Consider the following 17,619-nt stretch of genomic DNA (forward strand, 5'->3'; position numbering starts at 1 on the left):
ACTAACTTTACTCTGAAACAAAACCCATGGTGTTCAAAATAGATCGAGACAACAGTCAAGCCGGACTTCCCCTGTATAATACCTTGCTTTTTCATAATTATACCTTATTCATTGATGGCCGCAGGAGCGGTCATCTATTGGAATACATTCGGAGAGGTGACATGTCTCGTTTTGTTACTGTTCTCACGAGATCAGTTACAGTTTTCTCTCTCTCTCTCTCTCTCTCTCTCTCTCTCTCTCTCTCTCTCTCTCTCTCCGAGTCTCTCTCTCTCTCTGTAGTGTATGTCTTTGTCTGTGTCTCCCTCTGAGTCTCTCCGCTTCTGTCAGTTTCTATATGCTGTCTCTGTCTATGTGTGTGTGTCTCTCTCTCTCTCTCTCTCTCTCTCTCTCTCTCTCTCTCTCTCTCTCTCTCTCTCTCATCCGACTCCTGGCCGGGCACACAGGTCAAAGCAGAGGTTAACTTAAGTGCACGTGTACCTAGCAGGAGGGGGGTGATTCGGGTCAGAAGTGAAAGCACTTTGGTCTTCAGTCTTTGGGTTATAGCTTTCAGTGGAGAAGATGCCAACATGAAATTGCACTGTGCTCTACTATTTATTGTCCTTGTCTATCGGACACGAAGAAGGGAAGCTGCAACACATGTAACCCAAATTCAACATGTGCCCGTACAATACCGCTTCTTTTACGAAAACATTGCTTCGGCCATGTTGATTTTAATCAACCAATTTTCTTGTGACCTGTGAAAAGGGTATACTTTTTTTGTGCCAGTCGAAGGCGGGATGCCATTCAGTCTAGAACGAGGCAGCTCGTTTCCGGAAATGCGGCGCTTTGTTGGAAATTAAGTAAGTTTTGCGTCCAGAGGTTTTGCGTCCAACAGAGCCATTCGAACTTGCCTCCCCAACTAGGATGTGTACTCGATCTCTGATTTCACTGGCACTGATCTCTAAAGTTCTTCTTCTTCTTCTGCGTTCGTGGGCTGAAACTCCCACGTACACTCGTGTTTGTGGAATTTCACGTGTATGACCGTTTTTTACCCCGCCATTTAGGCAGCCATACGCCGTTTTCGGAGGAAGCATGCTGGGTATTTTCGTGTTTCTATAACCCACCGAACTCTGACTGACATGGATTACAGGATCTTTTTCGTGCGCACTTGGTCTTGTGCTTGCCGCTGTACACACGGGGGTGTTCGGACACCGAGGAGAGTCTGCACACAAAGTTGACTCTGAGAAATAAATCTCTCGCCGAACGTGGGGACGAACTCACGCTGACAACGGCCAACTGGATACAAATCCAGCGCGCTACCGACTGAGCTACATCCCCGCCCCTCTGAAGTTCAAAACAATAGTTCTATAAGGCCAGTGATGATACCTCTTGTTGTTGGTTTTGTTTTTCAATCTTTTCTTTCTTCCGCCTCACCATACGATGGCCAACCTGAAAAACTCAGTTATCTGGATGTTGTTTAATAAATAAGTTCCGGCACTTATCGCCATAAGTATCGATCACCTCAACCGACTGACTATGGCGGCCCGACAGCGGTGAACCGGACTCCAGACTCTCACTCAGGTGTAAGATCAAGGGGATACTGTGATGGACTAAACAACGAACAAAACTGTCTCTAATCGCGCCAAGTCAAGTTCGAGTTGGGGGTTCGAGTTAGGATTGTTACAGGGGTCCATAACCGACCCGTGGTCATTTGTCGCAGAAAATCTGGGTCACCTCGTACTTGTTTTGTATAACTTATATGAGCGCGTGTTTTCACAAAATCGGCTCAAAAAGTATGCTTCCCTATGGAGAAGGACTATGATGTCTGGTGAGTGCCGAACCGGTGTGACGCTGTCATCTTGGCCCTGCCGCGTCATATTACGATTCTCGATATATACTCGAGACTGAAATGTTTCCTGGTAAAATTAATGAACTGAAATTATTTAAGGACAAAAAGCATGTCAGTTTCTTGCATGTGAAGAAAATTGGTGGTGAAATTTAATAGATTTCACCCTTAAAATCGATTTCTTCGAAAACGTGTACCGAGTGGTTACGTCCCTTGAATGCGAAGGGAAACATTTTAGGATGAATCAAATTTAAATTTAAAGTTAAATACAAAAATTGGTTGCAAAAATTTGGCCCCATGAATGTAAGGTACCCATGGTCGCTCATCAGTACTATCGAAGGGTGTTTTTTGGTTCAGTGTGGAGTTTATATACAAGATCAACTAGGCCGAGACTTGAATCGTAATATGACCGCAGGGCCAAAATCGAAGTGGACAGCCTGGACACTTCGCGGACAGATCAGTATGTCATTAGGTACTTCACTGAGTTCCACAAGAGAAACACCCAACCCTATCCAAAACTCTTCCTCATTTCGCACAGCTTATGACCAAATGCAAATTCGCGTTGTTTTGAACGGAAGCAGTCCGGAGAGCGTCCAAAGTGCCATCCAAGAGTCAATCAATCAATATCAATATGAGGCTTATATCGCGCGTATTCCGTGGGTACAGTTCTAAGCGCAGGGATTTTTTTTTCAATTTTTATTTTATGCAATTTATATCGCGCACATATTCAAGGCGCAGGGATTTATTTATGCCGTGTGAGATGGAATTTTTTTTACACAATACATCACACATTCACATCGGCCAGCAGATCGCAGCCATTTCGGCGCATATCCTACTTTTCACGGCCTATTATTCCAAGTCACACGGGTATCAGTTTTGGTGGACATTTTTATCTATGCCTATACAATTTTGCCAGGAAAGACCCTTTTGTCAATCGTGGGATCTTTAACGTGCACACCCCAATGTAGTGTACACAAAGGGACCTCGGTTTTTCGTCTCATCCGAAAGACTAGCACTTGAACCCACCACCTAGGTTAGGAAAGGGGGGAGATGACGGTCCTGAGGCACCTGAGATTCCTTCTATGTGTCTCAGTTGTGCCTCAATTCAAAGCGGTGGATGCACCCGATTGAACTATAACGGCTATTCTTCCCCTTCGTGACGTCGTCTGTGTCACTTACCGAACTCTTAGCGGTGACGTCGACGTTTCGTCACGTTTGGTTGTCAGTACTGACGAAAAGTGGCAGGAAGCCGTGAAAGAGCAAGTATTCGAGACAGGTCAGCTGCAAATGATTCATCTGCCCTCGGATAAACTGCTGGTGTATTCCTCAACAACACACACCAGCAAGATAGTCAGTGCCCTTGGAAACCAGATCGACAGCGGAGCAGTCGTACCAAAGGAATACTTTTGGTCACAGACCAGAGACGGAGAATGGGTCTCACGAACAACCCGTTTGCAAGCGTGCATACACAATCACGAACATTGAGAACCAAGATATCATGCAAGCCAGTCGTGCTGAGGGTTAGTCACGATGGTGATCATTTCGCCGTGGTGACGGAATCGGATAAAGTCATGGTCTAGTACGAGAACGGCGTTGATGACGCCACATGGCGGACGGTGAAGCCAGCAACAACCCGAAACTGCCCGACGTCTGTCTGCTTCCATAAGATACGACAATAAGTCGATGCTTCTTGTCGCGGATGGTGCATGGAACCTGATTTGCGTCATTGACTTCCTAGGTGCGCCGCAGCGAGTTCTAGGTCCGCTGACACTGGGGTGCAAGCTGCTGACGTCACCCTCCGCTCGTCTTGCCTCAGACGGCAAGGAGAGAGTGTGGATTGGCTGCGAGAATGGCATGCTGCTCACCTGCGTGCTGACCGAGACGATGCTGCGGGAACATCCCAAGCTTGAACTACAAGAGGTATTCCTTATGTCTGTTTCGTTCACCAGCAAATTTGCTACCCTTTTATTTACTAGATCGATAGCTGGTGTAGCACGAGAAAATTACTCCCACGAGGTTTTTACTCCGCCGGAGTAAAAATTTCGTAAGAAACTTATACTCCCCTTTAGAAAAAAATTACTCCCCCATAACACGAGAAAATTACTGCCCACGACAGGTGTACTATATTCGGAGTAAAAATTTCGCACAAAAATTGTACTCCCCTGACGAATAAATAACGAATAAATTACTCCACCCTAACACAAGCAATTTGCTTCCGACGACAGGTACTCCCTAGTAAAAATTTTGTACGAAACTTGTACTCCCTTTACAAACAAATTACTCACCCACAACACGAGAAAATTACTCCACACAACAGGTGTACTACGAGTAAAAATTTCGTACCAAAATGTTACTCTCCTGACGAATAAATTACTCTACCCTTACACAAGCAATTTGCTCTTAACGACAGGTGTACTCCCGAGTAAAAATTTTGTACGAAACTTTTACCCCCCTGTCCCCTGTTTGACCTGGTAGCGCGACATTCCGTTTGCGCGAGATCCAATATATTGGCGTTATCCCATCCCCCCCCCCCCCAAATCCCATTTTCGCGCCATTTCACAAGCCTCATTTTTCTGTCGTGTCATTCCACAAGCGCCACATCCCATTTTGGCGCCGTCCTGTTTTGCCGCCATCCCATTTTGCCCCATCCCTACTTCACGACATTTCACAAGCCAAGCGTCATTTTATTATCGTGTCATACCACTAGCGCGATGTCCCATTTTGGCGCCATCCCGTTTTGCCACCATCCTATTTTGCCCCAATCCCATTTTCGCGTTAATTCACATGCCAAGAGTCATTTTACTATCGTATCATACCAATTTGCACCACGCCATCACATTATCGTGTCATTCTACTAGCCAAGCGTCACTTTACTATTGCATCATTCAACTAGAGAGACAATCTGTGTGCGCGACATACCATTTTGGAGCCATCGCACGAGTACAGCAAGATGAACGTTCACCGCAAAATATAAACCTGGGAATAAAAATCTCGTACGAGAATTTTACTGGGAGTACAAATTTGAGGAGTAAACATTTCGTGGAGGGATTAATTTGTTCGTTCCTTGGGGAGTTTTTTTCTCATACGACAGATGTACTCGGAGTAAAAATTTTGTATTACATCGGCAATTAGTAACAATAGTAACATGCCAACAACAACAAAAATCGATGGAAGTCACAAACAGGAAAAAGAATAGAAAGGTAGGAAGAAATAATTGATGTTGATTCAAAATGTGCGGTAAGAGTCTCTCTCTCTCTCTCTCTCTCTCTCTCTCTCTCTCTCTCTCTCTCTTATAGTTCTTTGATTACACATATTGTTTTCTGTTCTTGTTGACCCTATATTAGGGCGAGGGCTGGATGTAAAAAAGCAATATTCTTGCTTATCTATTACCCTCGATAATAAAGATTTTGTCTTGTCTTCTCTCTCTCTCTCTCTCTCTCTCTCTCTCTCTCTCTCTCTCTCTCTCTCTCTCTCTCTCTCTCTCTCTCTCTCTCTCTGTCTCAGTAAACAGTACAATTAAATCATATTATATTATTTGTCTTTGCTTTCCTCATCCTTGATCAGAAATTCATGACATTCTACCACTTCTTTTTTTACCTATTGTTATCAATCAACAGCTTCGATAAAGACAAAACCACTGTAAATGAGATAAAAACCAGAGTAATATCATTCTTTAATTAAGTCATGTTATTGCTGATTTTACTATTGCTGATTTTACTGAGGTAAAAACATATATGTGACCCACTCCCACAAAAGGATAACAAAGTGTCATTTTTGACATTTGTGACTCTCCACCACGAAATGAGTTGCATGTCACCTTTGCATGATTTTCATATTTTTACATTTTCCTATTGAGTTTTTTATGCTCTATCCAGTGGTGAAAACCGTTTTAGAAACTGAGAGCGAAAACTGTTTGAGTTACAAGCCTGTGACTATGGTGACCCTCACACTGTTACTAGACACTCCCCGGACTTATGTTAAGCCTAGCGCAGAACCGCGCGAGGTGACATGCGACTCATTTCGTGGTGGAGGGTCACATTTGGACTTTTTGGTATCCCTTATAAGTGAAGATAACCAGCTTTCAGGTGGTCTTCACTACAAGTGTCTATTGTTAAGCATTGATGAGATATAGCGATTTAAAGTTTGCTCAAACTCAAGCGGCCATTTTGAGAAAAGCAGGTGTGAAGGTAACAGGAGTAAATTTGCAAAAATCCCCAGCAACAACTTGAACAGGGTTTTAAGTTAAACTTATAAAGCTGAAAGTGACTAATAATGATTAGATGTAAACTTGTTTTCAATATGCATACCTGTCAAGTCCTACGCATTCTGCGTAATTCTTACGGATTTTCGGTGTTTTTTGGGTCCTACGTTGTATACCTCAAACCATACGCATTTTCAGCGATTACGATCGAAAAATGAAAATGAAATTTGTTTTAAGTACAAAAAGCGGAGAAAGAAACACTAATTTGAGGGTAAAAATGGTGCTTATTTTGCGTCCGCAGTACAAGAAAAACTCATTTTTATCATATTTGCAAAGCGAATCTGAAATTCATATTAATTTACAGAATAGATATAACAGGTAGAGTGCAGAAATGCAAATATCTCAAAATCCAAAATTTTGGCCATGGCTCAGGTTTATTGCTGTTATCTCTGTTCGGCCTCAGCGACTTTGTTGTCCTTTCGTTGGAGTGGGTCACATATATTCTTCATAATTACATGAATCATCCAAAGATAAAGTCACAAATAAAAGCATATGCATAAAATGCATTTTTATGATCATGGACACATTCAATAGTCGTTTGCCAAAACTACTTTCATTTTTAAAAAAGCTAAAACAATAAAACATGTTGAACAAATCAATTTTCCTTTGTGTCGTTTTGTTTTTTGTCCATGAATGATATAAAAAAAACAACAACACAATACAAACATTTTTGAAAATCATTTTGTTCTAGCAATACTAATGACACCTTTTTATTCTTTAATAATACACTGATCATTTAGTAGGTCAAATTTTCTAATAAACGTACATAAACATGATTTTAACTGAATAGGATATATAGGTAACTCCTTTTTTTCAATAGCCCAGCTAGTTATCCAATATATCATAATTCATTATAGACTGTCCAGAGAGACAAATATACACATCATTCATTTAATCAATCAGGCCATGAATATAGAGGTTACATGCCGAGTCTCAGTGATTATTAAAAATAATGGTCGAAGTTAGCGGATCATGAAAAATGCTAGCTTTAGCGAGCTTTTTCATGACCGCGAACTGAGACCATTATTTTTTATAATCACTGAGACGAGGTGTGTAACCTCTTTATTCCTCCTTTCTTCAGTTATTCAAAGAAAAGAGGAGGTTTTTTGCGAAAGTTTGATCGAATCCTATTCACTCAACCAGTCAACCTGCGCAGGCGATCGATTAATGCGCGGTTGTATAGTTCCGTGCAAATCAATCCATTCTGTTAACACTTCTTGTCAGTTTTCCTATTTTGGACTAAAATCAAGTACACAGATAATCATGCTGTTATTCTGCTGTGGCGGCAAAGGCAGATATTGTGTGTTCTGTATATGTTTTGGTATCGCTTAGGATAATGTTCTTTCGTCAAATGGGACTAGCAGACGAACTTTTGCACCCGTGTTCCAACGTTAAAAACCGTATGAAGTTCAGTTTTCTGGGGAAAATAGTGTATGAAACCGCTTTATGTTGCTTAAATTGATGAGATGTGTGCATTTGGTTGCGTGTGATCTGTTTATTAAATGAAATATTGTTGAAAACTGACCGTCGGATTGCAGTCTGTTGTCGAAGAAACTGAGTGAAAAGAAGGGGAACTACTCTTGTCGCTAGACAAAGTATGAGTTACTTGCCTTGCGGGAAATTGCTTGTGATGAACGTTTGAGCACGGCAAATCTAGATTCAGAAAACAACCGAACTCATGGATTTTATATGAAGATTCATGTGTTCAGGCCTGTAGTTGCTAATTTAAATGCGGTATGTTTGTATTGTTTGCTCCAGAGATGTATACTTCGTACGTTAGAGCGTTCGGAACTTTTCAGTCGCAAAAAGTAGTACCGAAACAGAACAACTTCTCAACCCATTGCACTATCGAGGATTCAGGCTGTTGCTGGGTCGTTATTTGTTTGGTTGCTGGGTCATTATCGAAAAATAACTACCCCTACAAGTTTACAGAGGTAAAGAAGCAGAGGGGGGAATAAAGTTAATATATTCTCCCCAATGTTCTGCATAATTGTATGAATCAATTTACACCATCTTCACCACCTTCTTCTAAATTCCATGGCCATTATAAGACCAGCAGCCCTTACTTGAATAACACTGAGGTTTCTCAGCATCATTTCTTCCTTGGAGAAATTCTACTGTATCTGGATAAGTATCTCTGGAATTCCTGAATGCTTGCACTGGCAATTTGGGATTTGCTCATTTTGGAGTGATGAGAAACACCTTCTCTCTCAGCCAGTCAATCCCCCACTGAGAATGTCTGCTCTCTAATGCGTCCACATCATCAATCATTTCAATGCTGTACTTGTCACCTAAAAGAAAAAGAAAAGAAAGTTTCACAATATCATTGCAACATGCATGTAGAGCATAACACTAGCTTAGCTAATTAGGTTATGTCATCTGAGAATGGTCAACAGGAAGTAATAATGATGTGATTGGTATTGAAACTACATGTAACATTTTCTTTTCCAGTTAATTAACAAAAGGCAGAAAAAGGCTTTAATGTAAGACACTGACATAATTTTTCCACTTATAAATCTGTGCTGGAACTTCAAAACTGAACGTGTTTATATCGGCTCATGCTTGAGAAGGGATCCATATACATGAATCATATTTGTACACGTACATATACGCCTAAAAATTGCAATTTCTTCTTCTTCTGCATCCATGGGCTGTAACTCCCACGTACACTCGTCTTTTGCATGAGTGGGATTTTACTTGCATGACCCTTTTTTTCCCCCGCCATTTAGGCATCCATACTCCGTTTTCGGGGGGAGGGGAGGCTTACCATAGAGTTGTTGTACAGCATCATCACTCAGATGATGTGGGGGACCTGCCATATGTATTAAACAAAATTGTTGATACATGTACAGCAGATATGTCATCCAAACCAATAGTCAAAAAACAATATAAAAAAAGTCATCATCAGCAACGCTGTATGTGTGTGTCTGTCTGCATTTGTTTGTGTCAGACTGTCTGCCTGTCTGCGTGCATCTCTGTCTGTCTATGTGTCAGTCTTGATCTTGACATCAAACATATTACACGATGGTTCATCAAGGACTACAACTTCGCAGTTCCGGCATTACTGAAATACAGCGCTTTTTGTCATGGTACCCCTCAAAATGGACTCAAAGTCTCTCCTTTTCTACTGCTCATGTGCTCTGACACCTGCATAAGCAAAAATGACATAGACCACAGCTTTAAGCCTATTCTGAATTTTTGTCGATTTTTTAATTGGTACCTGACGTTTTTGTCAGGTCGATTTTGGGGGTACCCTTACTTCGGCGGCGGTCACGTGATACCTATAACAGAAATCTTTGATCCGAAAAGTGTGCCATATAGCCAAGTGAAGGCCCTATAATGGCATGTTAACTTTGAATGAAATGACTCGGGATTGAATGTTTTAGTTAGGGTACGAAAATTGGTGCAATAATTATTTTGCTCAGTTTAGTTTTACCAGATGAGTGATGCTCTGTATAATCTTGCATGAGTTGAAATCTGACATAAATACAACCGAATGAACAAAAACACATCAGGGTTGTAAACAAAAACATGCTTGCAGTCAAAAGCGAAGGGGAGTAACTCTTCTAAACATTATGGCTTGCACATCTTGAGGGGGAGAAAATCCGCCAGAACCACGAGAACTTACCTCCCTTGTTTATGCCTATTACTCCCCATGTATACATATATGTTCCCAGCAGAAGCGGGGGCCTTACTTCAGTATTTGTCTGCATGCGCTTATATATTTGCTTATCTGTCTTACATATAACTGTATACAAATTGAGCATCAGGTATAACAACAAATATTTACACAGTTTCATCAAATTTTCTTCTGATTTGCCACAACTTGGACACTTGGTTTTAAAACTGAGGGTAAAACTGTCAGCAACAAAAACTTTTTCGCATTATTGTGTTGGAGGAAATCTACCTAACCAATAAAATTTAAAAAGTTCAAGAGAAATTATGGAAACATTATACATGTATTTGCCATAATCATAGTGTCACAAGTGTCACCACCGTTAGGCGGTATTTATGTCTCAATCACCAACGTGTGCGATAAAACCAAGCATTCTGTTGATGTAGCTCTTCTTACAGCATCAACAAATATACCTAGTTGCCAAGTTTCTGATGTAAGCAGTTGATAGAATGGAAGATATTCCGTTTTTAAATCTGGTACTGACTCAACGAAAATGACAATTTTCTAGTCACGTTCGTTACGGTTCACAGACATACAAATTGACACTGGCATTTTTCTCAAATGTTTATGAAGTTAGACTTTTGAAACTTCACACGCCTTCATAGTCCCTGATAACCTCCAGACATTTGTCAACTTTCAAGGTCACAGCAGGTGAAAAAAGGAAAATAATTAGTTTCAAAAAGATATTTGGAGCTAGTCCGAGTCCCTGCGGCAAACTGCAAACTTCATCATGTCAACAACCCTGACAGTGTAGCATGGCAATGGGAACGCAGAAGAAGAAGAAGGAGCTAATTTTTTATACAATAGTCCGTGTGACTCGCAATTTCTACAGCGAGAACAACATTCTTAAAACAAAAATGTGAACATTTTGGTACATGTACACCCAAATGAGATCAGCATCATAGAACGTATGATATACATTATGTATGCAGTAAGTAGATGCATTTTTTATCATTCACTAGATACATCTCAATCCATGCACCTCGTATCTCACCTGCATATTTGGTTTCATCATACTGCAGTGCAGACAGCAGATACCTACAACCTGGTGCCATCAAGCCTTTCAGAATGGTTGCGTATCTGGAAGATATGAATATTTTATTGACAAATATTTCTAGAGAACGAAAATTGCCATGGAAGAAAGTTATTTTTTCATAAAAGACAACAACAAAAAACAGAAAACTGGTTCAAGCTGCTTCATCGAGGAATTCATCAGGAGTATGACTGCCTATATGCCGGGGTGATTGAAAACAGCTGTACACTTAATTTTCCCATTAGGATATTTACTTTCTCTGTACCATTTGGTCCCGCAAGTTTTAGTGCAGGAACATTCAACAACAAAAACAATACAATTCCCCCTTAAAGACCTTGGTATTTAAGATTTTCTGTTCATGCAAATTTACCCCCATTTTAAAACTCGCTCATTTATAAGACCAGATTTTTTTCATATTTTTTGAGGTTTTAAATTAAGGGATTCCTCTGTATCTCAATGATGAAGAGACAAATTTGGCAACAATTACTTCTCACGATCTTCGTTGTTAATTGCCACAAGTGCTCCTCTGTCCCATATGCCATCAACCTGTCCAGCTATATCTCTGAAAATAAGAAAAGACATGTAAATAACCATGTACACTGTTTAATCTTATTGCATCCTTGTAACCATGGGCCTGTTTGAGTGTTTGAGTGTGTGTGTGTGTGTGTGTGTGTGTGTGTGTGTGTGTGTGTGTGTGTGTGTGTGTGTGTGTGTGTGTGTGTGTGTGTGTGTGTGTGAGTAAGAGTGTGTGTGTGTGTCTGTGTGTGTGTCTCCCTGTGAAAAAAGCCTGTTCACTTATAAATGTTTATGGATATATGTGTTTAAGTATACAAGTATCTTCCGATGACTCTGGAAGCCCGTCACACATGATTTCCTTTGTTGCTGTTTCCGTAACATGCCTTTTTTTTTTAAGGGACTGGGTTGTTAGCCCAGTGCCCAACCCCCAACCTGGAGGACCAGTGGATTGCGCTTTGTCAGACCTCTACCCTTCGACCTATCCGGCTTGGGTGGCCCTACCAGGAGACGAATCTCCCGCCGGCATAGCTCTATGGGTTGCCGAGGCACGCAAGCCCCCCGACCACATCAAGGTGGCAATCCATCAGGCACCCATGTGAGGTCAAGACCAAACGTAGAGTACCATCCATAGACTCGCCCAGAACAGACAGGAGTGGAGGTCCTTTGTAGCTGACCTACATGCCAACCGGCATAACAGGCAGTAAGTAAGTAAGTAAGTAAGTGTTTAAGTATACATGTGTGTAAGGGGGTGTGCATGCACAAATGTGTGCTCACATATATGTACATAAAAAAGCATGCATCATTCAATCAACGAAACCTTCAGTCAAACTTTTATGGTTGATGCATTTTTAGACAAGATTAAAAAAAAATTAAACATTGATACTCACTTGGAAAAGTTGTAGAAGTCACAACAGTAGATGTTCAACTTTTTGTCTTCACTCTACAAAAAACAAAAGCATTGAATTTGTGTAATCTTTCTCCACTGCATTTGTGTAATCTCTCTCTCTCTCCCCCTCTTTATCAAGACCTCATTTTCTCAGACTTTCTCGTCATAGTGTCAGTAAATGAACCATTTTTTTTTAATCTACCTCTCTGTAGAGACCTACTTGTTCAATTTGTTTAACCCTAGAGGTATAACAGTACTTTCACACTATAGTCCTCCACCTATTACAAATCGCCCATCACAAACCATTGCGAACAATTATCACACATTATATCAGCATTCTCATCGGCATGACCACCGTGACCTTCATTGACCTGAACTGTCCAAACGTGTTCAGTGTATTTACTGCAGTCTTAACATGAACCTTTACTTATGACAAATGTCTTTGCAACTTTTTGAATGGTGTTTACCATCAGCAGGTATAGGCTTAGAAGTGTCAAAAAATATTGTCCTGATGAATACGTGTACAATCACTTTTATGGATCAACAAATTGTTTTCATTATTTTAAGTATTCAATTTAATAGGAATCAAAATGAATGAAAATTAGAAAAAAAGAAAAGAATATTTGTCTGCTGTGAATTTTCTTTATCATCCAACCACTTCTCTCCCCTTTCATTCATTTCCGTTCCTAGAGTTCCTCCCCTTATTTGCGCGTTTCCCCTCCATTTTCTTTCAAACCTTGTTCGTTCCGTGTTGCGTCTGCTTTTTGTTGTCTTTTGTGTTCTTGTTTTTCCTGATGAAGCTTCCATAAGCGAAAATTCGTACCGTCTTGTCTCGTTCTTGTATCGGTGAGTACAGTATTCCTTTGTTTTTTAACTTTGTTCATCTTACCACAGTCACTTCGTTGTTTAGATTTGTCCTCTTTAAAAAAAAAAATTCAATAGATTGATTGAGGTCCAAGTAAATGTTTCTAGTATGTCAATAACAAATGTTGTATAAACTGAACTTTTTTTGCTTTCTGATATTTGTGAAATAATAATTTTGAAAAAACAAAAAGCAATGCAAAAAGCATTTACCTGAAAGAGTTTGCCATTGATGGCAGGTACAGACTGCGTTGTGAAGGGTACTTTCTGTTCCTCAAAGAACTCCTCAACAGCTTTCTGTGCTGCTTCCACCCCGATCACTGTGTGACCCTGGTCTGCAAGCCTTTACATGTCAAGAATCAAAAAATAAAAAGGTTTGTCGTTGTACAGTTTAATCATGGACAAAACAATTTTTTGGTTTATACATTATGGTACCTTTGATAAAAGGACACCCTTCGGACCAGCTAAAAATGCCCCTTCATTGCAGGCAGCCTATTACAACAGGTAAATAAAATAGTAGACAAAGGGACAACAGCTGTGCTTTTATGGGAGGTGTCCTCTCATTGGAAGGGCCAGTCATCGCAAGTACCAGTGTAGACCATGGACCTAGCGGTCTTTAAATAAATAAATAAATAAATATGCCATAATTAACAGAAAAAGAACAGTTAAGCATTGTCTCTCGATCCCAAGACTGATCTTGACAGATTCAGTGGATCAATTGATAAGTTAACTGCTTTAATATCAGCCAATCAAACAATTACCTAATCAAACCATGTTTTCTTTAATAAATATTCTCAGCGCAAGGGACTTTTCTTTTTTCTTTTGTTGTTGTTGTTGAGTTGTTGTTGCAACTGGATTTGTAGGTTTGTTGTTGTTTCTTTTCTCTTCAAAGAAAAGGAAGGTGAAATGTTGTACATGTAATTGAAAATGTTCAGAAATAGTACATTTTAGCAGCAAGGGTTTATGGTTTGACATGTTTGTTTATTGCAGAATAACAGACGGGAAAGGAGGTGGAGACAAGAGGGAGGATCAACTTATTCTTTTCATGACATAGATCATGTTATCATCCATACCTCATCCATCATGAATATTCATAATCATACAGAAAACACACATATATACATGTATCTACATCACTACCTCCCATACGGTAATGATTCGTAACCTTGTTATCAATCATAACCCTTTCTTACCATTTCATATCCAGCGCCTTTCCACAGAGAGGGAAGAATATTCTAATGTTGGTTTTGCCATTCACCATAACGAGTAGATGCTTTTCCAGCAACCTGAAAAATAACTGAGTCAGTTTCTATGTAGCATGATGAAATCATGGCTGATCATTATAAACAAATCACCTGAACTGATTCTTCCCTGTGATCTGCAAAGGAAAAAGCAAGTGAATGAATCTGTGTCAGGACTTGAGAGCTGTTTGATCAAACAGCATAAAATCATATCAGCATTTACAAGCACTGGTTAAATTACAACTGAGTCTTCACAATGTCACCTTCGTTTCTTAAATAAAGTCTAAGCCAATTTTCTCAGAAACACGGTTGTAAATTCTGAAAATTTTCAACAAATATACAATCACACAAAATATGTCTAAACCTTAGTGAAGTTACGTAGTATAATTCAGGTAAGAAAGAAAAGCTGACTTTCAGAAGAAAAAAAACTTAATCATTCCTTTTTCACATGAATAAAAGTACCAAAATGAATAAAAACCCACAATTTAAGACCTCCCCACCTTTTCACTAATTATTTCCAACCTTGATTTTTTTCACACTTTCTGTCCATAGCCTCTGTAAATTTATCTTCATTCTAAATTCAAACTTCTAATTCTTCCAGACGTTATTTTCCCATATGTTTGTTTAGGTCTTAAGGGGGTTCAACTATAATGAAAGTGAAACTTACGGATGAATTGTATCCTTGTGGAAGCCTATGGCACGTTCGTCCCACCTCTGAACCCATTCGTCAGTACTCATGACTTTTGACGTCACAGTGCCGGTTTCTGACATGATGCAAGGATGTGAGACTGAGAAAAATGCAGTGACCTGGAAAAAAACTATGTTTCATTACTTCATTTTAAATAAGTACTGTACGTTTAAAATTGCTAATACATGAGAACTGTAACAAGACCGATGAGTGCATGTGGCAATGATCGCACTAGCTGCTTTCAAACAGACATGAATAATTTAACACATCCCACAAAACTCAGTTGCTTGATTACAGCAACCAATCAAGCTTTCTTGTAGTGAAGTAGTGTTACAGCTTTAAATAAATTTTATAAGAAACAAGTTAAAATGGAATCCAACCTTCTAGGACTGATTGATCGACCATTGGTTTTCACACGAAAACTTTAAATACAATGAAAATGTTCAGTAACATGCACATTAAGTGATGTGGGTTACGAACATTCTATAAGCCAACAGCTGGTACAATGGGATGATCATTTTAGTGATCTTCCCTGAATCAAATCCTTATTTTCTCCAGCAAACTATACTTGCTGCCCAAACACTGGGCAGAGCCACATGCACCCCTGTAAAATGAAACTACATGTATGCTGACATACACACCAAATTGTGCGCACAAAAACATGCACATGAACACACTCATTCCTAGAAAAAATATACCATAAAACACAAAATATTTCAGGAATCTATAATACCTTTCCCTTTCTCTATACAAAGTATGTGTTGTAGCGCTAATATCACTACCCAAATCTATTGGCCTACATATTCACCCAAAAAAATCATGTCAAGTGTGTATGCTGCACATGTGGTAGTAGTAATAGTAGTAGTGGTAGGGACAGGATTCTAAATCTGTCAAGACTTGCAGGTTTCTTAATCCCTCCCTTCCTTGTGTGTCTTTATAAAGTTTGTGTTGTCACTTACACAGCTATTGCACTCTCAAAGTCTCTATTTAACATAGAGAAAAGTAAAATGTGTGACAATATACCCCTTCTGTGACTAAGACTTTTGAAGGTATAACTATTTGGTGCACAATTGATGTTGTCTGGAAATGAGTTTCACATGGTTGAAACTCAGTTGGTCTTTAATGAAGTGTTCTTTCTATGTGAGTGCGACAAAGATGAACACACAGTTTGTTCAGATGGTGCCTAAATTGTTAATGTTATAAGAAAATGTCAGTGTTAACTAATAAGCAGGGCTCCCCAAACTGTGCGTCCCTATATCCTATACGCACCAAAGTTGAAAAAACACTACGCGTTACGGACAATATGTCAAGTCAGGATTAAAAGCTGGTTCTTGTGTTTGACTGTGAACGCAAGTGTTCGTTGGAGTGCCTTGGAGAATGAGGAACATATGAGCTTGCAGCGCTCATCCTTTTTTCAGGATGAAAGTCGCTTGTTCATTGTAATGCTTGTTATTCTCTCAGGTGCCAGGAGACTGGTTCCCAATAACTCTCACTTACTCTGTTACACATGTCACATGCATTTAGAGCGCTTACTTCCCTTTGTTTATGTTTACTTCCCTTTGTTTATCAGATCTTTGAAAAAACACTACGCCTACTAGGAATTCTTGAAGGGGGGTCCCAGGATGCACTAAACCTGAAAAGAGCGGGTCCCAGAACGCACTGAATTTTAGTTTTTAATATCATGCGCGCCAGACAAAAATGTCAACTTGACTGGATTTCAAAGACAATAGCATTTTCTGCCAGATCTGTATCAACACAAATTGAATTAGGTATAAATCTTAACCGATGTATGAAAAACAACGTCTTTGTGAAGGTCATGCAATTTAAACTTCCAAAAGTCCCCCTGGTATTGGAACCCTCTAAAGATCCGCTTGGACACCCTTCAAATTAAAATTGACAATTAGGGTCCCAGGACACTCTGGGTAGCGCGGTGAGTCGGGAGCCCTGCTTTGTGACAAAAAGTTATACACAACATTAAATACCTTACAGGTCTGAAACAAATCTCCTGTGAGTCTTCCGCTTTTTGAAGATGACAGTTTGAGTGCCTGTACACATTCACAATTATCTAAATTGTGTACCTCTTTGACAAACTTAGAGGCACTCCTTTGCAATTGTTCAATAGCAACTGACCTTCTTTTAGGGCAGGGGAACCAAATCACATTTGCATGTTCTAAATGGGACACAACAAAGGCTTTGTATAATTTAAACATGACTCTTGGTCTAAATATGAGAAAGTTCTTTTGACATCCAAGATCCTCTGAAATGGCACGGCATTGCACATGAGATCATCTTTTCACCTAGCTTTTTCTGTGACCGTATGACTAATCTGGTTGTCATCACCTCCACGTCTGTGTATTGTCTGATCGTACAGTTGTGTGACAGTTGAAAAAGATACACACAGAGATGATCACCAAGACACGAAAGTCAAAGTGTGTCATACAGCTCGTGATTGTTTACAATTACATAGGCCTAACACTGATTCCCACCATGACAAGTGAGACATTTACTGTTCACGGTAGTTAAAACCCAGTTTCATGCTCGGAACTCGCCGTATCTGTTCAAGTTGAACTGATAAATTTACGTATGCGTTCTGTTAAGAACGTATTTTTATCAACAAGACAGTATCGTGACT

General features: G+C 39.8%; 1 protein-coding gene across 3 annotated transcripts; it reads right to left on the reverse strand.

Annotated features, from left to right (window-relative positions):
- Positions 1-5,346: 5,346 nt before the first annotated feature.
- Positions 5,347-17,619, reverse strand: LOC138966723 (probable thiopurine S-methyltransferase). Of its 3 annotated transcripts, XR_011455745.1 has the most exons (10): positions 16,970-17,619; positions 14,967-15,106; positions 14,252-14,344; positions 13,272-13,401; positions 12,199-12,251; positions 11,283-11,357; positions 10,757-10,842; positions 8,854-8,898; positions 5,871-8,377; positions 5,347-5,612 (listed from the first exon to the last, which is right to left on the reverse strand). XR_011455745.1 is itself a non-coding variant. In XM_070339043.1 (9 exons), the coding sequence occupies exons 1-9, from the start codon at positions 17,195-17,197 to the stop codon at positions 8,265-8,267; spliced, it is 963 nt and encodes a 320-aa protein (XP_070195144.1). In that variant the 5' UTR covers positions 17,198-17,619; the 3' UTR covers positions 5,347-8,264. The 3 variants fall into 3 exon arrangements, 2 of the variants coding, with proteins under 2 accessions (XP_070195144.1, XP_070195145.1); XM_070339043.1 differs by having other exon boundaries at positions 5,347-8,377; XM_070339044.1 differs by lacking the exon at positions 8,854-8,898 and having other exon boundaries at positions 5,347-8,377.

The sequence above is a fragment of the Littorina saxatilis genome, linkage group LG5 (assembly GCF_037325665.1).
Source record: "Littorina saxatilis isolate snail1 linkage group LG5, US_GU_Lsax_2.0, whole genome shotgun sequence".
In the NCBI taxonomy this organism is placed as follows: domain Eukaryota; kingdom Metazoa; phylum Mollusca; class Gastropoda; order Littorinimorpha; family Littorinidae; genus Littorina; species Littorina saxatilis.